A 23,016-nucleotide genomic window follows, 5' to 3' on the forward strand; every position below is an offset into this window, starting at 1 on the left:
GTCCCATCGAAACATACCGAGAGTGTGGATTCCGCTGTCAATCCTCAGCAGACAAATGCCAGTGTTCTCAAGTTGGACTTTGGGTTCCAGTGCCAAAGTGAGTTCAAAACCTTCAACACTCTTCTGGGCACATGGAACAGACCTAATGGTTCTGAGCCTTCCAACCCATCTATGTGAGAAATCGGCCACTGTGTTTGGGATGACTGCTTGCTTTACTCAAATCTTGACCCACAAATAATGGACCTATGCCTCGGGCTGGCCAATAATAATAAAAGTAATGGCAGCAGCGCCTGTTGATACCATGAGTTACCACGAGTTACCACGTAGAGTATTTCATTAAAGCATTCTGATCACCTTGTAAAGTAGGTATTTTAATCCCCAATCAAAAATAAGGAAACTGAATCTTCAATAAGGTTAAGTAATTTGCCCAAGATCACATAGCTGGAAGATGGCAGCCCTAGAATTTGAACCCAGGCCTGATCTGACTCTGGTGCCTATACTTTGAGCCACTCTGCATCCCTGGCCACCAGAGAAGCAAGCCCTGAAGAGAAACCAGACACAGCCCAGCACACTGCGGAGAGTCACTAGAGCCTGGGGACGTGGTGGGACCACACCCACGGCTGTGTTTTTGTGGTTGGGAGGAGCTGCTGTTCCCCTGAGCAAGGGCTCACACCCCTGAGGAGTGAATGCATGCAGGCGCAAGTGGTCCCCTAAGAGACTATATGAGACATGATGAGAAGACCAGCTTACTGTTCACATCTTAAAAACGGCATGGGGCTTCCCTGGTGGCGCAATGGTTGAGAGTCCGCCTGCTGATGCAGGGGACACGGGTTCGTGCCCCGATCTGGGAAGATCCCACATGCCGTGCAGCAGCTAGGCCCGTGAGCCATGGCCGCTGAGCCTGCATGTCCGGAGCCTGTGCTCCGCAACAGGAGAGGCCACAACAGTGAGAAGCCCGCGTACCGCAAAACAAAACAAAACAAAACAAAAAAACGGCATGGTTTGGTTAATGACTCCTGAAGTTCCACCAACTTAAACATTCTCGAGTATTATAACATTTATTTGTCATGTGATACAACCAAAACCTGATTAATGAAGAAGTATCCAAACATATGTAAGCCCAGGACCTAGTAGGTCAAAGTAATAACACTCAGGTGGCCTGGTGAAGCTCAACCAGAAGCATCTAGACTCCTTCGTAGCTCTTCCACTCACCAGCCCCGCCACCTTCAGTAACGTACTTAACCTCTTGCGTACAAGGTGAGGATAATGCTAGCTATCTCACCAGGTTCTTGCACAGGTTCAATGAACATATTTACCTATGTTAATATAAAACATCTCCAGCGATGCTTGGCTTGTAATAATGATGGAAAAAAATGTTTAACTTCCTTTCCTTTTCCATATGTAATTCCTTCACCACGAGTTGTTTTCCTGGAACTAAGAAGCTTCTTACTCTAAAGCATCATAACCAATCACAAGCCAAACCTTTTCCAGCAGAGGAACCACCACTATCACGACCAGAAAAACAAAACAAACCAAACAAAAGCGGGAATTCACTTGTTTTGATGACCTACCCCGCAGACTCCCGGGTGGGTGAGGCTAATGGAATGCTCCTAAGGCACCAATCCCATGCTTTCTCCTGTCCCACAGGGAGACGACACCTCACAGAGTCTGACCACATCGGGGATCAGGGTCACGTCTCATCAAGCCCGGAAATGGATAAAGTACAGTGAACCCTGCCAAGCTAGCCCCTGCTGGGAAAGCCAGGGTTTCACAAGACCGTAGCGTCTGAAATGTCTTCACAAGCTGCAAGATGGGCAAGGAAAATTGCGCGCGGGCTAGGGGCGGGGGGCGCCATAAGGATCCACGTGGCGAGGTTTAAAGAACAAGCTCTTTAGGGCGGGGGGGGGGGGGGGGGGGGGGCGGGTGGAGGCGGAGGAGGAACCTGGCGCGCGCCCAGCCTACCTGCGCACCAGCAGCCGCAGGGTCTTGTAGGATCCTTTCACCAGGGAAACGGCCTCCCGCCGCGAGCTGCTCAGCACCACCGCGTTGATGCGCACCACCTCGTCCCCGGCCCGCAGTTTGGAGGTCACCAGGTCCGCTTTGCCCCCTTCTTCGATCTGCTCGGAAAGATGAGGATCCACAGGTGAGTGGCCCGGGGGCCTAGCCTGGACTCCCGCAAAGCCCGCTCCACCGGCTGCAGCCACACCCTACTCCCATGGCCAACTTCAAGAAGGCAGGGATGGATGGCCTCCTGTCTCCACACCTTCCAGCCCTCAGCCTGCCCACAGAGGGCGCTCGGAAACCTAGGCTGAAGGGATGAAAGAACTCGGTTTCCATCCACAGCCACTCACGACCTCCATCCAAAGTCCCTCAAAGCAACTGTTATATTCCTTTAGAAGTTGCGTTCTTCTTACCTCATTTATTTTTTATTGTCTAAAATGCTAACTCATGGGGTAGATAAACGGTGGTACCTCCGGACAATGGAATATTATTCAGCACTAAAAAAGAAATGAACTAACAGTCCATGCAAAGGCATGGAAGAACTTTAAATGCACGTTATTAAGTGAAAGAAGCCAGTCCCCGAAGGCTATATATGGAACGATTCCAACTCTATGACATTCTGGAAAAGGCAAAATTATGGCCACAATAGAAAGATGTGTGGTTAGATAGGTGGGAAGAATTGGCAGAGCACAGAGGATGTTTAGGACAGTGACACTATTCTGTGTGATACTATAAGGTTGGATACATGACATCACACCATAGAACATACAACACCAAGTGTAAGCCCTAACGTAAGCTATCGACTTTGGGTGATAATGACGTGTCATTGTAGGTTCATCAGTTGTAACAAATACACCACCATGATGGGGATGTTGGTAATGGGAGAGGCTATGCGAGGCAGTGAGGGGCAGGGGGTATGTGGAGACGCTCTCTACTTTCTGCTCTGTTTTGCTGTGAACCTAAAAACTGCTATAAAAAACAAAGTCTACTGAAAAGTGGAATTCATTCAACAAAGTGATTCAACACTTGCTGTATGCCAGAAATTGTTCCAGGAGCTAAGGCTGTAACAGTGGACAAAACAGACAGAAACCCTTGCTCTTCTGGCGCTTAGGAAGCAAGCACTAAACGTAATTATCAAGTAACTGCTGTGTTATGTTAGAAGTTGGTGAAGTGCTTTGGAAACACAACAGAGCAAAATAATGTTTGATCCCGTGGCGTGTCAATAATGATGAAAGGGAATAAAAAGGGAAAAAATAAAACAAAAACAAAAAGCAAGTAAACAAACCTGACCCGTATTTTTTCTTTTTTCAATAATTACTCTCCAGAATTGCCCCCATGTTCAAAAACCTTCAATAGGTCTCAACATATATAAAATAAACCAAATTCCTATAATAATTTTGTGAATTTGGTCCTCACCAGCTTTTATTTTAGCTAAAACTAATACTTTATTTTTAAGATAATGTTCACTAATTTATTATTAAATCACTATATATTCATTAGTTTATGATAAAGGATGAAAATAATTCAGAAAGTGTGCAAAGGGAAAGGGAAAAAGTGAATCTTACCCTGGCTCCATGTTACTCTCTATGTTACTCTCTAAAGGTAACACCTGTTTACAGTGTAGCTTATGAATTTCATATACAGATGGTCCCTGACTTCCTATGGTTCAATTTACGATTTTTCTACTTTACAGTGATGTGCAAGTGATATTCATTCAGTAGGAACTGTACTTTGAACTTCTCCTGGACTAGCGATGTGTAGTCATGATGCTGGGCAAGCTAGCAGCCACAGCTCCCAGTCAGCCACGTGGTCACCAAGGTGGATGACTGACACACTGATAACCATTCTGTAACCTTACAACCATCCTGTTTTCACTTGCAGTACAGTAGTCGATAAATTACATGAAACATTCAACACTATTATTAAACAGACTTCGTTTTAGATGATTTGACCAACTGTAGGCTAATGTAAGTGTTCTGAGCATGTTTAAGGTGGGCTAAGCTAAGCTAAGTTCAGTAAGTTAGATGTATTAAATGCATTTTCGACTTAACGATACTGTCAACGTACAATGAATTTATTTTGACGTAACCCCATTGTAAGTCAAAGAAGACCTATACATATATTTTTTTCTTTTTACAGAAACACCACACTATACACATGTCCTCAACTATCTTTTGGCATTTACCAGAGAGGCATTAAACTGAGGTGGTTAAGAGTTTGAGGAGTCAGACAAATAGCCTAAAGGAGGAAGTCACTTATTCTCTCCAGGCTTCAGACGTCTCCCTTACGAAGCAAGGATAATGACAGCACTGCCTCACAGCGCTGCAGAGAGGATTAACGAGATGAGCCACATGAACTGGCAAACACGGTTCCTGGCTTACGGTAGGATTTCAAAAGTGGTAGCTACGGTTATCAAAAATCATGTATCATGAAGATACTTCCATTTATATCAGATTCTACTCTAACATCTTGGTAGGATTCATTTAGCTATTCTTTGTCGTTGGTCATTTCCCCCTGCTTTTCTATTCATTCTACTATCCCTGCCGACCTTCTGTAAATTCACCTTTCCCCCAAACACACCGGGCCCACTCTAACCTCGAGGCCCTACACCAGCAACTCAGATTTCCCTCCACCTGGATTGCTCCCCGCTACCCACAGCACCCATGGACAGCTCTAAGAGCTGCAGTGTACCCTCAGGCTTAAGAGCTGGGGCTCTGGAACCAGACTATCTGGCTCTGTCGCTTCCTAGCTGTGTGACTTTAGCCAGGTTATTTAATCTTACTGTGCCTCAGTTTCCTCTTCTGTATGAGGATAGTACTTACCACAGAGACTTTCGTGAGCATCAAGTGAGTTCATGCAAGTAAAGGGCTTAAACAGTGCCCAGCACACAGTGCCCATTCCCTGTCCATAGTCCCACCCCATCCCCAGCTTGGCTGTGAGCTCTGAAGATAGAAACCTAGACTCCATCTTTCCTTACCCCAGAATGCCTCCCCAGAGCTTTGTGCACAGGACCTCCTCGTATTGGTTCACTCATGCAACAAAGATTCACTGAGCATCTACTGTGTGTCAGGTATGGAGCTAAAAGCTGAGGGGGCAATGAGGAACACCACAGATACAACAGTCCCGTTTAAATTCCAGTGTGTAGAATTGAACCCCCTCTGTATTGTTTGCTAACGTTTTCAATAAGATGAGAATGAAATGAGACCTAGGAAATGACCAATTTCTTACATAAAAAAGGAAGTCAAGGGCTTCCCTGGTGGCGCAGTGGTTGAGAGTCCGCCTGCCGATGCAGGGGACACGGGTTCGTGCCCCAGTCCGGGAGGATCCCACATGCCGCGGAGCGGCTGGGCCCGTGAGCCATGGCCGCTGAGCCTGCGCGTCCAGAGCCTGTGCTCCGCAACGGGAGAGGCCACAACAGTGAGAGGCCCGCGTATCGCAAAAAAAAAAAAAAAAAAAGAAAAAAAAAAGGAAGTCAAGAAAAGCTCATTTGTGTAGTTTATATCATGCTCTTCTCATGACTGATTTAATGCGAAAGCAAATGTTACGAGGAAGAAAGGCATAAAGAGTGTCGTTGTTCACTGTGCTGATAAACTATTTCCATAACACTTTGTATTTCCAGAGTTTCTCATAATCTCTTCACTTTGTACGGAATTTTGAGGCTTGAAGTGCTTATTTTCAACAAGTCAGGAAATTCCCTGGCAGTCCAGTGCTTAGGACTCGGCGCTTTCACTTACGGGGCGCTGGGTTTGATCCCTGGTCGGGGAACTAAGATTCCGCGAGCCACGCAGCGCGGCCGAAAAATAAAAACAATCATTTATAACTAAAACTGAAAAAAGTGGGGGCTGGGATGATTTTTTGGTATGGCATTTATTTACCAACCATCAGCTGGGCACCTGCGCTACGAATTGATTCTCAGATCTCTCCAAACTCTCTCTGATTGATTCATGCTGTCTTCGGGTTTTAATCCCTACCAGAGATGACTTTTAGATATTTCCTCTAACACTAAGCCCTTACCCTATATTTTCAGTTTCTTTTTTCCTCTTCCTCCTTTTTCCTCCAAAGACCCTGGCTCCATCATGAAACTTCTCCTTATCAACCCAGATTGAATCTCTCTCTTTCTCTTCTGAACAATTTCTACCTGCCTGGAGACAAGCCATAGCACTACCTTTGTCATGGGTATTTCTGACCATGCCCTCTCCCCTCTTCTAGGTTTTAAACTCCTAGAGGTCAGAAACTCTTTCATCCCAAATATCTTTTGAGCATCTACCATGTGTCAGGTGCTGTTCTAGGACTGGCGAAATGTCAAGGAAGGGAACAAACTTTATGTTCTCCTTTCTTGGAGTTTACATTCTAGTATGTTCTTAGTATATTTCAGGAGGCAGTTCAGAGAACATACAGTGATCCAAACAAGCTGGGTTCTTTCTGTTCTTTGGGTGTTTCAATTCATCCATAAACACAACTGTCCCTGGGAGACCAGGCGATTTCTAGTGAATCACAGGAGTCCTAGGAGGTCTGTTTGGTGCTAGGATTTACCCAGGGGTTCTACCCAATAGGCCCAAGTGAGCCTGGAATTGAGCCGGTTGGGCACGTGTAGACCCCTCATCTAACTCCTTTCAGCTAACCACATTAGTCCGCCATATTAGTCCGTGGATTACCTGGGACCCCCACGTTACCCCCTCCTCCTCTGCCGCTGGCCCTTCTGCTGCCTTCCTATCTGGAAGCATCAGTGTCAGTGGGTGTTCTACTTGTTGGTAACTCAGATAGTACACCTGGTTGCCAAGAACATTGAAGCTATTGGCTAAAACAGGGCTGTGACTCACCATAACCTATATTGTTGTCTCCATTTATTATCACAAATGAGATATTGAGATGCATCTGCTGATGCAGTGGTAACACAATTGATGTCAATCTATTGTGGCTAATTAAATGCATAAATCTTTTGTTTTTTTAAATCTATGAACCAATCAAGATTCATGAATTTCTTTATTATTATTAATTATTTTGGCTGCATTGGGTCTTCGTTGCTGCATGCAGGCTTTCTCTAGTTGCAGTGTGCAGGGGCTACTCTTCGTTGCAATGCACGGGCTTCTCATTGTGGTGGCTTCTCTTGTTGCGGAGCGTAAGCTCTAGGCATGCAGGCTTCAGTAGCTGTGGCACACGGGCTCAGTAGTTGTGGCTTGCGGGCTCTAGAGTGCAGGCTCAGTAATTGTGGCACACGGGCTTAGTTGCTCTGCGGCATGTGGGATCTTCCCGGACCAGGACTCGAACCCGTGTCCCCTGCGTTGGCAGGTGGATTCTTAACCACTGCACCACGAGGGAAGCCCTGCTTAAATCTTAAGTTTATGTCGATTATGCACACTGTTTATCTAAAAATCATTATTAGAACTTTTTTAAACAATTCATATTTACAAAAGGTTTAACAATAATTCTCTTGAACGAGTCATCAAAAAGGATTATACCTCTAACCTCAACCTCTGCTGATACTGTCCACCAACAAGACCCATTGAAAAATGAAGCTTATTATTTTAAACCTTTGGACCAATACTTGAGCAGCTAAAGAGGTCACTGGCGTTGTTTGTCCAATTTCACCTGCAGAGAATTTACCCATTCCAAGAATGTGATTGTCCACAGGTTAAATGACTTCAGATAATACACCATGTACACCTGGGTGGGAAATCCCTAAGCTAACAAACTAGGGAGAAGGCGATTATACAGCTGGAAACTAGCACACTTCGTCCCTTCTCAAATCGTAAGTGCATCCACACATGTAAGATTAAATTGATTTTGCTCTTACGACCATGTGAGGGGGTGGTTTTTGAATCCTTTATAGTCTTTCACATTGCGGGACATTTACCACCTAACATAGCGCCTGCACATAATTAGTGATTGATAAACATGTGTTGAGCAAATCTGGGGAAGCCAACTTTAAGGAAATACAATACTGGGTGATACATGCCATGATAGAAATGTATTCAAAATATAGGTATAGGCAAAAAATAGGTAAAGGGGAGAGTCGTCTGTCCGTGTCAGCAGCTGGATGAGGCATGTGAAGGGGCAAGGAGTCAGGCCCATCTCCTCTCTTCTCTCTGAACCCTGGTAGCCCAATCTAAATGCGGAAGCACAAAGCTGCCATGGGGACGGGTCCTGTGTTCTGCTTCTCCAGGCTTGTGCCCTCCAAAACCAGATGCCTCGACTCTCTGCCCCCCAGTCCTGTCCTGCATCTTATCACCACAGCAACAGCTGCAGCATCACCGCAGTCAGAAGCACGTCACGGGCAGCAACCTAGCGACCGTGTTGCAACTTCGATTAGATCAGGTCACGCTGTTCCGCATGACCCTCATCTCCACACTCAGAACAGAAACCAAAGTTCTCCCTGTGCACCGCAGACCCTGCTGGATTTGGCCCCTCACCTTTCCACTTCCTTTTGCTCTCCTCCTTGCTTACTCCACACTGGCCCTCGGTCTCCTGGTGGCCTGTGGAGTTTGTCAGGCGCACTCCCGCCTCAAGCAGGCTCTTGTAGCTGCTTTTCCCTCAGGTAATCGCTCGCCCTTCTCCCTCGCCTTCTCCAGGTCTTTACACGAACTCAGCTTCTGGAGGAGGCCTTTCCTGACCACCCCTCTAGAATTACAACCTCTTCTCTTCGTTCCCATCTTTCCTTTCTTTCTTTAGCACTTCAATCATGATCTAACTCACTATACTTTTTACTTATGTGTCTTGTTCATCACCTGTCTCCCCAACAGAATGTCAGCCCCGTGGGGGCAGGGACTTGGGTCTGTTTTGTTCGCTGCTGTGTCCCCAGGGCTCAGGACAGCGGACAGCATGGGGCACAGCACTTGCTCGATATTTATTGTATGAGCGAATGAGTCCTCATCATCATTGCTATCAGTTGTTGAGTGCCTTCTGCGTTTCAGTAACTTTACTGCATCATCTTAAAAGTCACAAAGCCTCTGTAAGATATTATAATCTCCTTTTTCTAAACAGTAAGCCTCAGAGGGGTCAAATGACCTGCTGAGGGTTGCAAAGTCAGTAGAAGAGCAGAGCTGAGGCTGCTAGTCAAAGGCCACGCTTGCCAGCCTGCTGCCTTGAGAATCCCCCAGGTCTTTGTCCTCACGCGAACACTTCTTCACTTGTAGGCCTGATCCTTCACGTGCCCGGGGAAACCTGACACCCAACACGCCTGCCTTCTCACCCTCCTCTTTCAGGGATGCTAAGAACTCCAGAGCTATTACATGAGCTCACAGGTTCAACAGAATTCACAACTTACACGTGAGAAACAGTTGGCATTTCAGTGCCACTGGGACAAGAAGACCCGGCCAAGTAAAACTGAACGTGGAATGGTTTCCATTTATAATTCTAACTGGAGCTTTAATTAAAATCAAACTCATCCTGTAGACATCTACCACAGTTGAATTTCACCTGCCTTCTAATGTCTGAATTCTTGAGTGATTGCTTTTCCTTTCCTGACTACTTTCATTCCTGGATGATCCCAAGGGAGGAGTATGGGGAGGAAAGGGTAATTCAATAACTCACAGTCAATCCAACGAAACATACAATTTGTTTGCTGTCTTGTGCGACTGGTGATTTGAGGAGAGATACACTCTCCATAACTGCAAAATTATATTAAAGGAATAAGAAAATACAGAAAGAATTAAAAAAATAAGTAGATAAAGAAATCTATGGGGCTTCCCTGGCAGTCCAGTGGTTAAGACTCCATGCTCCCAATGCAGGGGGCATGGGTTCAATCCCTGGCTGGGGAACTAAGATCCTGCATGCTGCGCGGTGCGGCCTGAAAACAACAACAACAACAAAGAAATCTCTTAAAAATCTTTCAAACAAAGCTGTTGGACAGCTGTTGCTTTCTATTCGCTTGGAATTATCGTTATAACCTGGTGGGCATTCTTGGTTTTAAGCTGTACATAAAGTAGGGACAATGAAATAAAGTGAAATTGATAAAAGTTCCTCCAAGAAACTATATCTGGCTCTCGGGTCCTATGAAATGAACAAGCATTTCTTGGACCCCAGAACTAATCGCTGGACTTTAAACAAAGCAGAGAGACATCCCTACGAGTTGCACTGAGTGACATGAGGATACAGGTATGATGCCTCCCTTTCTCATCACCTGCTGCTTGTCTAACCCCAAATCGTTAGGTTTATACTGTTGAAGACTCCTTTTTCAGGTCATAAAATGATGTGTATTGTAGTGGAAGAAAGAACACTGGCTTAAGAGTCAGGAATCCTGTGCCCTAATCCAGACTCTGGCCCTTTTTATCTGTAGGGTCCCGGATGAGTCTCTCATCCATAACATGACCTGTTGGTCATCTATTCCCACTTACGATGACCAGCAAGGAAAATTCCACAGTTTTATTTTAAATTGGAATACATATACAACAGTTACTATTTAAAATTATATAGTCACTTTCTTTTGCTATTTTCTAAATAGGAGGTATATTATTTCTTTTTTGAAAATAAATTTATTTGTTTTATTTATTTATTTTTGGCTGTGTTGGGTCTTTAGTGATGCTTGTGGGCTTTCTCTAGTTGTGGTGAGCGGGAGCTACTCTTCGTTGTGGTGCACGGGCTTCTCATTGCAGTGGCTTCTCTTGTTGCGGAGCACGGGTTCTAGGCATGCGGGCTTCAGTACTTATAGCACGCGGGCTCAATAATTGTGGCTCGCGGGCCCTAGAGCACAGGCTCAGTAGTTGTGATGCATGAGCTTAGTTGCTGCGCGGCATGTGGGATCTTCCCGGACCAGGGCTCGAACCCGTGTCCCCTGCATTGGCAGGCGGATTCTCAACCACTGCGCCACCAGGCAAGTCCCAGGAGGTATATTATTTCTTTTCTGAGGCTCATAACCTGGATGGAAAGCCCAAGAACAGAGGTGGAAGCAGTGTGGTGTGTAAAAACTGGGGGCTCGAGAGCCAGAGCACGTGGGTAAGAACCTCACTTCCGATACTGAGTGTTCTTGGGCGAAATATGCATCATGTCTGAACATCCATCTCTTTAGCCTCAATACGGGAACGAGAAGACTAACCACACAGAGTTAGTGTGAGGATTACATGAACTAAAACATTGATGTTTCCTTACACATAGCAAGGGCTCCATAAAAGTGTTTCCTGAATTACGGGGTTTTGTGGTTTTATTTAATAAGTTTAATACTTTTCTGACTGTTTCCACCACAAGAATGTGGTGGCAACTGCAGAGACCAAGGGGAAGAAATTTGCTTGGAGGGGAAAGAGGATTTACTTAAAGTCAAAGAACAGGAGTTAACTTGATTTATAAGTGAAACAGGAGATAGTCTTTCCTTTGGAGGGAAGATTTTATTTCAGAGAGTGGTCCCAGGGCAGGAAGTTACTCAGCGACACCTTATGGCCCATCCAAATGAGCTGCAGCCCCTGAGAACCTAGACATGCCCACCATTCTTGATTTACTGCTCACTGGGCAGAAGGATCTGATCTCAAAGGCAGGATAAAAGTCAAGCTTCACCTCAGCCGCTCAACAAATCATTATCTTGCAGTTGTGGAGGTCAGAAGACTAAATCGTGTCTCACTGGGCTAACACCAAGGTGTTATCATAGCTGTGTTCTTCCGGGGGCGTGAGGGACGAGTCCATTCTCTTGCCTTTTCTAGCTTTTAAAGGCTGCCTGGTGGCTCGTGGCCTCTTTCCTCTATCTTCCAAAGCCAGAGATGGCCAGTCCCATGCTACCTCGCTCTGACACTGACTCTCCTGCCTCCCTCTTTCCTTTATGAGGACCCTTGTGATTACGTTGGGCCCACCCAGATAACCTAGGAGAATCTCCCCAGTCTCAAGGTCAGCTGAATTAGTAACCTTAATTCCACTTGCGATCTTAATTCCCTTTGCCATGAAATATAGTCCTTGGTTTAAGATGTAGACACCTTTGGGTTGGGGGCATTATTCCACCTGTCATAACCACTAACTAGCTGTGTGATGGTAGGCAAAGTTATTCCTTTCCTCTAAACCTCAGTTTACTTTCCAGAAAAACAGGGAAGGTGATGATCATAGCACCTACCCCTGGAGATTACTGAGAGAATGAAAGTAAGTTATGATAATGAATGAAAAGCTTAGCACAATACCTGACACGGAGTAAGCGATCAATAAGTTAGCCTTTATCTTTATCATCATCATCATCATCATTTACAGGGGGAAGTAGGTAAAGAGGTTATACACACTCAGTCCTCCACCCCTTATTGCATGCAGTAGAATGAGCATCACCATAGAGGCCTGGACCCCTGCCTTTCCCCCAACCTTCCTTTGCCCACCCCTGTTGGGACACTGAAGTAGGGGAAAGCCCAGCAAACACGACTGACAGACAAGGGACCACTGCACTCCAAGTTGAACCCTTGAGCTCCTGGTGTCTGAGCTCTCTAAGTCAGCTCTCATGTCTTAGAAAGAGACATGTGAGGATGTTCTAGCCCCACACCAGTTTTTCAGAGTCCCCTGAGTACGTGGAGGAGTGCTGGGGACCCCTAGGCTGTAACATGAGCAAAACTCCTCCGTTCCTTGGGGGGGGTGTCTATGTGCTTGTGTGTGCCCACCGTGCAGACCCCTGCCTTCTCAGAAAGTATGCTCCTATTGTCTTCCCTCTCAGTGGAGTCCCTGAGCCCCTTCAGTCATTCTGTGCCAGTGAACTCCACTGAGCTTCAAAAAGGGGAGGGGCCCGGCCTGCAGAGAGAACAAGAGGCCAAGGCTAACTGGACCCCAGCTAGCCCTCTTTCTGCTCCATTCAGATCAAAGACTTGGGCAAGTACTTTCTTTAAATCTACAGGCGTTTATTTATATTTTATTCCATTCCTCAAATAATTTCAGGCATCTTAGTTAGCATGGTTATTCCACGTTCCTAAGAAAGATCCTTTCAACTGCCCCATTTGCTTACATTCAAGTTATAGTGTTTCCATTCATTAGACTGATTCTGCTGTATTTATTCATGGAAATATACCATATTATGTATAATATACATATATGTATAGAACATCTATTAAAATGCACATATACAGAGAACATATATATAAACCACTTTTCAAAAATGAAAGGAGAACTTCTTTTCATTAGCCACTTCAATGGAAAGCTAGGATCTTTGGAAAATAAATAAAATCTACAAATCACATGTGTGTTTCATGTATTTCATAAGTATTCAGAGGAAGTTCACTTCTTGTTATCAATAAAATAGGAATGGGAATCACAAGCCAACAAGCATATATACATGGACACACATATGAAACATACATGCTTTATCTCATTTTAGATAACAATTTCCAACTCTTCCTTTATCAAATTTATATCGAACTTTCTGACATACTCAAATGATTAGGCTTTAGTTTCATCTTCTCTTTTTTTTCTACTCGTGGGTCTGGAAGAAATTCTAGTGGTCAAAAACTAAAATCAGGGGCAGCAAGAAGAAAAATGACAGATGTCTAGATGTTTCGAAGCTTTGAGCATCCACTCCTAAAAAAATGCCTTAGCTGTCAGATCTCTAGCACTTAGTAAAGAGGCCTTAGTTCTACTGTTCTAGGATGAGTTTCATGGGTGCCTAATGGTTCAGTCTTAGGCCAGATATCCTTCTGCTTCCTAAGGAAAAGTCCCCCTGAGCCAGAGAAAACAGTATGACATTTCTTTTAACCTCATGAACTTTGTTTCTCAAAGATTCCTCTAGGTTTTTAGATTTATGATATTAAGAAAGCTTTAGCAAAACTAACTAAATAAATAAAAAGCAAAAAAAATAAAAAAGAAAGAAAGCTTTAGCTTGCAACAAGCAGAATGGTAGGGTGACAAGGGTGGCTATTCTTATTACGATTATCTTGTCTCTGCAAAAGAATTCTCAGGGGTGGCTGAGCTAGAAGGACACCGGGTAACAAAACTCACACAAGCTCACCTCCTATACAAGATAATAATAGTATTCTATTAGTCACTGCCGTGAACTACCAACATTTTCAAGCTGCGTGGCACTCCGAGGCCAGACTGATGCCTGAAAAGGAACTAGCCAAAGGATTTCTTCACTCAGGAGTTCTGAACAATGATTTATTTACTTATCTTCTACCAGAGCCATATAGTGATTAAGCCCTGGAACCATACTGCTCGGGTTCAAATCCTGCCCCCAAGCTTGGAAGCTATGTGACCTTCAACAAGTTATTTGACCTCTCTGTGCCTGTCTCCCTGTCTGTGAGATAAGGTTAATAATACCCTTCATAGCATGGTTGTGAGGATTAAGTTAATGCATGTAAAGTGTTTAGAATAATTCCATTCAGTAAATACCCAGTAATTGTTAGTTTCTCTCAGTACTTTATATTCTCTTCTGAAAATTGGGAAAACTAATATCTCCTTCACATACCTCACAGGTTATTTTAAAGGTTAGGATTAGAAAAGTTTTGTAAGACACTTTGAGACACAGAAGGTAAATTATTAGAGTGCCTCTACACCAATCAGGAAGGTGGCTCGATAATTTCCACCATCCCTAGAAGAAGGCTTCTGATTAGAAGCCAGGCACTAGAACTGCTAAAAGCTGGAAATAAAACAGAAGAACCAACCTCAGCAGAAAGGCAAAAGAAGGAAAAGAACATCTTCGGTCTACCTACTATCTGTTAGGAGCTTGACATGTGTAATATCGTTTAATTCTCACCAACACTTATGAGGTAGGTATTTTGTTGACAAGAAAACTAAGACCCAGAAGATTAAATAAGCTGCCCAAGGTCACAAAGTTATAAATAGCAGAGCCAAAATCCAAACCCAGATCTGTCCAAAGCCAAAACCCATCACACATTCGCCCACCCAACTATAAAACAAGCAGCACCCTACCCTTTCAAAAAAATAAAGCTGTCGTTGTGTTCGTGTAACGAAACAACAGAGAAGGCCAATGTGGTATCAGTGATCAAGGAAAGTTACCTACTGATCACTAGAGCTCTCCACTTGACAAGTGAGCAACAGATTCTGGGGAAACTCCTTGAAAGGACCCCATCATACAGCAGCTGGAACACTGCAGCCCTCCTAAGAGGTAGCTCTGCCGTGCTTGGCTACATCCACAGAGATGGCCAAATGAATAGATAAAGGTCCAGAAAAAGTATAAATATGTGTTGCGTGAATGAATAAATGAATGAAGGAAAAGTACAATTGTCCCTTAACACTTAAGGATATTTTGTCCTTCACAAATACCCAAATTCCAGTACAGTCTTTCTAACCCCACCACAGCCAACCCCAGATTTGAACTGCCTGCCACCAGATTCCCACCTGCTATGATGCTTCCTTGTTGCCGTCATCTGCAAACCCTCAGGTCCCTCCTCCTCATTCCCTGAAGATCTTTAGCCCTGGCTCACTGTCAGCCTCTCACCACCATGACTCCTACCAGAACACACGATGCCCATAACCTCAGACGATCCTCTGTCCTCCTTAACTCCCTCCTCCAAGCCATCGTGGCTACTGGCTTCCACGGTCAGACCCTAGCTGTGTCATTACCTATATGCAAACCCTCCATAATCCCAACTTCAAGCACCCCACTCTCTGACCACCTCCTCCTATCTTTTTTTTTTTTGTAACAGCTTTATTGACATGTAATTCATATACTGTAAAATTCAGTCTTTTAAAGTGATCAATTCAATGTAGTGTACTCAAAGAGTTGTACAACCATTACCACAATCAACTTTAGAATATTTTAATCACCTCTCCCTCAAAAACACCAAACCTATTATCCTTCACCACCACCCCCCCCAATTCCCCAATTCTCCCATTGATCCCAGTCTAGGCCACCACCAATCTACTTGGTGTCTCTATTTATTTGTGTATTTTGAATATTTCATATCATACAATACATGGTCTTTTGTGCCTAGCTCCTTTCACTTAGCATGTTTTCAGGGTTTATCCAAATTGTAGCAGAATGAAGTATCAGAACTTCATTCCTTTTTATTGCCAAATAATACTCTGTTTTATTTATCTATTCACCAGTTGATAGACATTTGGGTTATTTCCACTTTAGGGCTCTTATGAATAATGCTGCAATAAACATCTGTGTAAAACTTTTTATGTGATGTATGCATTCATTTCTCTTGGGTCTGTGCCTAGGAGTGGAATTGCTGGGTCATATGGTAACCTACGTTTAACATTTTGAGGAACTGCCAGACCGTTTTCCAAAGTCACTGCACTATTTTATAATCCCATCAGCTGTGAATGAGGGTTCCAATTTTTCTACATCCTCCTCAACACTTATTGTTTGTCTCTGTTATTACAGACATCCTGGTGGGTATGAAATGATATCTCGTGTGGTTTCGATTTGCATTCCCTCTCCTCTCTTTTCAGTTCATTTGTTCTAATACTCTGACTCCAACAGTTTTCTTGATTCCATTCATTGTTCCTATGGCTCTTTCACTGTTTCTCACCCATTTCAAGGAAGTGCTCACTTCCTTTCTTATCCATGTTAATGTCCGTGGACTATCATTATAATCAGTTATTTTCATAAACTATCAACTTTTTTGCTCTTCTCTTTCTTCCTCATACTCACCTGGCAAAACCCCAGACTTGGTTGAATCAAGCTCCCCATCTATGCCACACTTTTATCTGCACAGTTGAAAGTAGCTGGTCTCAGTTTAAACCCATGACCTTCAACCTCAAGTCAGCCCTTAATGCTACCTGGCAATTCTAAATCCATTCACTGGACAATCCCCAAAGCCATACTTTCTTCCACTCCCCTGGTCAATTTCATAGCTTTGTCAGCTTCAACCCTTCACCACCATCCTGACACTGACTTTGCTTCCTATTTGGCCAAGAAAAGGGACGTAATCAGAAGACAATGCCCCAAACTCATACCACCACATGGACTTCTCTATTTACTTTATCATCTTTTCTGTTGCTAGGGCTGGACCAGCTATAGCGATGGTCCCTTTTGTGCCCAAGATCACCTCCTTTATCACCTACTCATAAGCTCTATTCCAACCATTGTCCCCTCTCAGGCGTTAACACATTTTCCCACTCTACTGGATTATTCTCGTCACTGAAAAACATTCTATTATTTCTCCCATGTTAAAAAAAAAAAAAGCAATCTTCTAATCCTACATCTTCCTCCAGCTATATTCCCTTTTCTCTCTATAGCCTGCATCTCATCTGAACTTCAGGCTCATATATTTTTTTAATAATTAATTTTTATTGGAGCATAGTTGCTTTACAATGTTGTGTTAGTTTCTGCTGTACAGCAAAGTGAATCAGCTCTCTGTATACATATATCCCCTCTTTTTTTGGATTTCCTTCCCTTTAGGACACCACAGAGCACTGAGTAGAGTTCCCTGAGCTATACAGTAGGTTCTCATTAGTTATCTATTTTATACATAGTATCAATAGTGTATATAGGTCAATCCCAATCTCCCAGTTCATCCCGCCACCACCACTTTCCCCCCTTGGTATCCACACGTTTGTTCTCTACATCCGTGACTCTATTTATGTTTTACGGGCTCATATATTTAATTGCCCGCTGTTGGATATTTATTTGGTATCTCAAATGTCACAAAGGCTAAAATTAAACTCCTGGTGTCCCCCCGAACCTCTTTATGGCAAATAGCATCACTATCTTCCAATTTCTCAGACCAAACACCTCAAGAAGTCTCTTTCACGTTAGACACTGAATCTATCAGCAAAGCCTAAATTACTACCTCAAAAATATGCTCACAATCTGACCACTTCTCACCACCTACACTGCTACTGACCTGCTCTGACCTGCCACCATCTCTCACCCGGATATTTAGTGGGATCCTAACTGGTGCTCCTGCTTCTGCCCTTGTGCACCGTCTACGCATTCCACATCCCTACTCCATAATGTATTTTCTTTCTTCCTTTCTTTTTAATTTTTCCCAGCTTTATCGAGATATTACTGACATACAGCATCTTTAAGTTGAACGTGTACAATGCGGTGATTTAATATATGTCCCATAACGTATTTTCAGCACAGCAGCCAGAGTGATCATTTTAAAATTCAGTCAAACATGTCACTCTTCAGCGTAGCACCATCTAATGGCTTCCCAACCCACTTAGAGTAAAAGCTCAAGTCCTCTCAACGGCCTTCCAAGCCTTACACAGTCCTACAACCTGCCCCTCTGTATCTCCTCGACCTTTCTTTTATCACGCTCCCTTGGGGTTACTCTACTTCAGCCACCCTGGTTTTGCTGAGATTCCCTGAACTGTCCAAGAACACATCTACTACATGGTCTCAGCCCTTGATTCAAAGTCTCGATGCAGAGACCAGGCAGCCACACGGTTTGCTCCCTCCCCTCCTTCAGGTCTCCTGCATGTTTCAGAAGTTTAGCAAAGCTTAAACTGATTCTGATTTTCCAAATCAGAAAATTGCTGGGGCAGGGTTAGGGGAGGTTGGAATAAAAGAAAAAAGAGAAAAGAAAAAGGATATTTAAACTTCGAGGTTCTCCTAAAGGCCAGGGTCTAGTTGCTTACTAGTTGGCTTAATCCTCAACCTGCAGGATGAGGATGATTATATAACCATTTTACAGATGAGATAACAAAGGTACAGGGAAATTAAGTCATAACCCTAACAAACCTCTAGTAAATGGTAGAGCTTGGTATCCAATCAAAAATCGAACCTCAAAACCTGTCCTTGGCCCACGACATCACAGATATCCAGCTTCCCATTTAGTTGAGAACGAGTTGGGAATGGATGCCCATTACAAAATTCAAATATTTGCAATAGTAAGAAAATCAATATGGCTTATTTTTACAAATTCTTCACCTTGACTCTACCCTAAAATGAAACTTCTTCTGTGTGCTCAACTGTAGGTTAATTAGATTCCAGAGATTCCTGGCAATCTCTCAAGTAATCATCTGGGATCACTTTTGCATGATAAAAATTCCATCGAGTGGCCCACTGCACCCAGATGCTTGTCAGCAAATTTACTCCTTCCAGTTGCTAAGGAGGCATAAACAGAAGATCCTGTCAGTGAAAGAAATGGAAGGAAAGTAATTTGTTAATGGCTTTACTCAACAGTGCCATTTCCAAAAGTCCATGCTGGGTGGCCCAAATATTTAGAAATCCACGCTCCATAGACCTTTAACGATGAGTTGTAAGCCTGGGCCTCGCACAGATGCCTAAGGAAGCTTGGGGTGTGTCCGGCTCCCCCTGTTACTAGGCTGCTATAACCCATCCCCACATTCATTATCTTTCAGTTCTCAGCTCGGCATTTCTTCCTCGCCCCGGCCTGTTCTTCTCCCCTGACCTCTGACTTACGTATTTGCTTTTTCCCTGTTTGGAATCCTTGCTCAAACTAACTTCAATCACTCAAAAACTGTGCTGTGAGGATGGAGGTGAATGCGGGGCGGGGGGGTGGGCAGCGACAACCAAGAGACTTATACGGAATTGTTTGTGCCATGCCTCCTGGTCAAGCTCTCCCTCCTGATTTAATGGCGATGGGTTATTCATTAAATGGCCATGACCCATCATGGAGAGGCCGGTTTCTATTGTAGGCCAGTTTTCTATAAACAGTAAATCAGCTCAATAAAGTAGCCGATTTAGAATGTCTTTTCCATGCTGGTTATCTCCGACAGTTGAAGTTTGGGAATTAAATGGTGGTCAGGATATTATGGAGTAGGCCCCTGAGTTTTATTAATTGCCCTCAGTAGGGACTTCCCTGGCGTTCCAGTGGTTAGGACTGTGCTTCCACTGCAGGGGACACGGGTGCAATCCCTGCTTGGGGAGCTAAGATCCTGCATGCCCCGAGGTGCGGCCAAAAAAAAAAAAAAAAAAAAAAATTACCATCAATATAATGATAACTTCCAGTTGGAAACGCTTCTCAGGTACTAATTCATCTAAAGTTAATCAATTTAATGCAAATAACAATCTTGAGAGGTCAGTTAGGATTGCACCCATTTTACAAAGGAGGAATGTGAAATAATTTGCCCCAAAGTCCAGTATTAAATATGGGGGATTCAGACTCAGTTTAACTCCAAATCCATTAGGCAACACACCTTCCGATGGCTGGCAACATCCAATGAAAATATTAATTTCTTTCCACATGTACTGGTCCATATATATATATATATATAGGGAGAGAGAGAGAGAGAGAGAGAGAGAGAGAGAAACTGCTCTGTCCTGGGCTCAGAACATACAAAAACATTTGATTTTCACTCCCCTGTGATCTAGTTGAAAACAAAAGGCCTATAAAAAGAAAGATAACTAGCATTGCAAGGTGGGTAGTATATCCAAGTGTCAAACATGAATTAGAGGGCTTCCTGGTGGCACAGTGGTTAAGAATCCGCCTGCCAATGCAGGGAACACGGGTTCCAGCCCCGGTCCGGGAAGATCCCACATGCTGCGGAGAAACTAAGCCCATGTGCCACAACTACTGAGCCTGCACTCTAGAGCCCGCAAGCCACAACTACCAAGCCCGTGTGCCTCAACGACTGAAGCCCGTGCACCTAGAGCCTGTGCTCCACAACAAGAGAAGCCACCGCAATGAGAAGCCCACTCATCTCAACGAAGAGCGGCCCCCGCTAGCCACAGCTAGAGAAAGCCCGCGTGCAGCAATGAAGACCCAACACAGCCAATAAATAAGTAAATAAAATTAAAAAAAATAAACAAACATGAATTAGAAACAGGCAATGCAGTGTGTGTGTTCAGAACAGAGAGAAATCACTGAGGCCAGGCAGGACCAGGATGGTCTTTTGTGGGGAGAGGATATTGACCTGTACCTGGAAACCTCCTAGGCCACTTACTATAGGGTTCTTGAATTATATAAAACTTGGGCCAGAGAGTAAATCTTTTCCATGGTCCCCAGGGAGGAAACTGAAACAAGGACAATGGAGTATGTGTCATATTAAGGCCCAATTTTTCTTTTTAGAAACAGGTTGATGGGTCATGGACTGTGTGTGCATGGCACAGACTTCAAAACAACTGTCCTAATGTGTAGACATTATTTGTTGTTTATCTGAAATTCAAATTTAGCTCCATCTCCAGTATATTTGCTTCCTAAATCTGGCAGCCCTACTCTCACCACCACATCCTGTTCAGGACTGCCTTCCTTGAATGTTTTCATTGACTCTGAAAAGAAGAACCTTTGGAAAGGGGAAGGAGATGGTTCAACTCTGCAGGCCAGGACCTTGATTTGGTCATTGCAGCCAGAGGTGAGTTCAGGGGAGAAAACCTCACATGAAACAAATTCATAAAAGACTGACACATATATTCAAACCAACCAGACTTGTGATGTTCCAAGCCACCAACCTTTTGCCCAGTGCCTGGAATGCCCTTCTTCCCATCCCTCACCATTTGCTTAGTAAACTCATTCATCCATTATTTATTTAGTCCATTCATTCGTTGAGTCAGTCAATATCGGTTTAGCACCTACAGTGTACCAGGTACTGTACTGGCAGCTGAACACGTACACTCCTCTCGCTATTCAAGCAAAAATAATCGTGGTGATAGTTAATACTTTTTAGGACTTGCCATGAGTTAGGCACTGGACTAAATGCTTTATATCTATTAAGACGTTTAATCTTCACATAGCACTATGATGTATTTATTATTATTACTCACGTTTAACCAATAAGGACATCGAGACATAATGAGGTTTAAAAAAAACCCATTTGTTTCCAGTCCAATAGTTAATAAATTGTTAAGAGGCAGGATTTGAATCTAGCATTTTCCGGAACCTGCCTAATGTCTTAACACTATATGAAACTACTTTCTCTTCAAAACCCTCCCCTCTTGACTTTCCCTTCCTACAAGTTAGTCATGTCTCCCTCCAGGCTCATGTACCACTGTGAACTTCGTAAATGTCATTAATAAACCTGTTTCACTGCCTCATAGCTTCTTAGCTTATATGTCCGTCTCCTCGATCAGACTGTAAGCTCCTCCAGGGCAGGAACGACACCTTATTCATTTTTGTGTCCTGAGCGCCTAGCACAGTTTGTGGCATAAAATAAGTGTTCAATACATGTTGCTGGATGGATTTCTTGCCAGTTGTGGGAAGCTAGAATGGTTCACGTATCAGTTAGAGTCAATCTAGGAAAACGGAAATCACTCTAAGTATTTAAAACAGAGGGAACGAAACACAGGGAATTGGTTGTGTAGGTAACGGATGAGCTCCCCAGGCATGGCGGGAAGCCACTACACCTACACCCCCAGTCCCAGGGGGCAGGGGGTCTGCCCAGTGGAACCAAGGCAGGCAGGATCTAATGGAAAAGACAAAACATTGTCACAGACACTGTCTCAGATCAAGAGACAGGAGAAATACCCTGACTCTGCCTTCCTCCAACCATCCAATCCAAGTATCCAGCTCCCATTGGCTACACCCTGCCAGAAGCCAGCTGACTGGGAAGACTGAGAAGTGAAGCCTGCAGGGGTCAGCCAGGACTAGCTTTAGGGCACGAAGACCCAGGACAATGGGCAGAGCACCCATCAGAGGTTGCACTTCTCTTGTGACCATCATGAGAAACTATGGGCTAACAATGCTGACCTGCCGAGTAACAGTGACAAGTTGCCCTTGGGTGTCCCATCGTTGTCTAGGCTCCATGAGGAGACCACTCTTCTACCAACTTACTGTCTCTCCAGGTAAGTCTAAATTCATTTGGCTTGGCCTACATCTTTCTTTACGTTTCAACCAACAATGACAACAACAAACAGTTATTGAGCATCTGCTTTGCGTCAGAAGTTTTGCTAGGTCCCAGGGAGATAGAGGCTCCGATAGTGAGACATCCCATATGGCAAGGGATCCTCAGGGGAAAGAGACAACTAAAAAGACAATTCTTCTGCCATGTGGTACGTGCTGGGATCACAGTAAGCACAGATATTTGAACTTGGGGGCTCCAAGGAGGGTCATGCCTTACCCCCAATAGCTTGGAAATGCAAGAAATAGATTAGTTCATGAGCGTTTAATCTATAAAATCAATGCACAATGGGTCAGAGTAGACAAGCAAGGACAAATGAAGGAGATGGAATAACCTCTAAGGCACCACCCAGCTGTGAAATCCTGGGACTCTGTGTTCTACGCTCACACCAGAAGACTATCTTATGCTGCACCTACTGCA

General features: G+C 44.0%; 1 protein-coding gene across 1 annotated transcript in view; it reads right to left on the minus strand.

Annotated features, from left to right (window-relative positions):
* Positions 1-23,016, minus strand: part of SHROOM3 (shroom family member 3) — a gene marked incomplete at its 5' end in the record, with an annotated part of 314,440 nt that overhangs the window by 194,388 nt on the left and 97,036 nt on the right. The window contains one exon of the mRNA XM_082652664.1: positions 1,963-2,117. Coding sequence (XP_082508790.1) covers positions 1,963-2,117 — 155 coding nt within the window. The remainder of the gene's footprint in view (positions 1-1,962; positions 2,118-23,016) is intronic.

The sequence above is a fragment of the Grampus griseus genome (assembly GCF_964374135.1).
Source record: "Grampus griseus genome assembly, chromosome: 4".
In the NCBI taxonomy this organism is placed as follows: domain Eukaryota; kingdom Metazoa; phylum Chordata; class Mammalia; order Artiodactyla; family Delphinidae; genus Grampus; species Grampus griseus.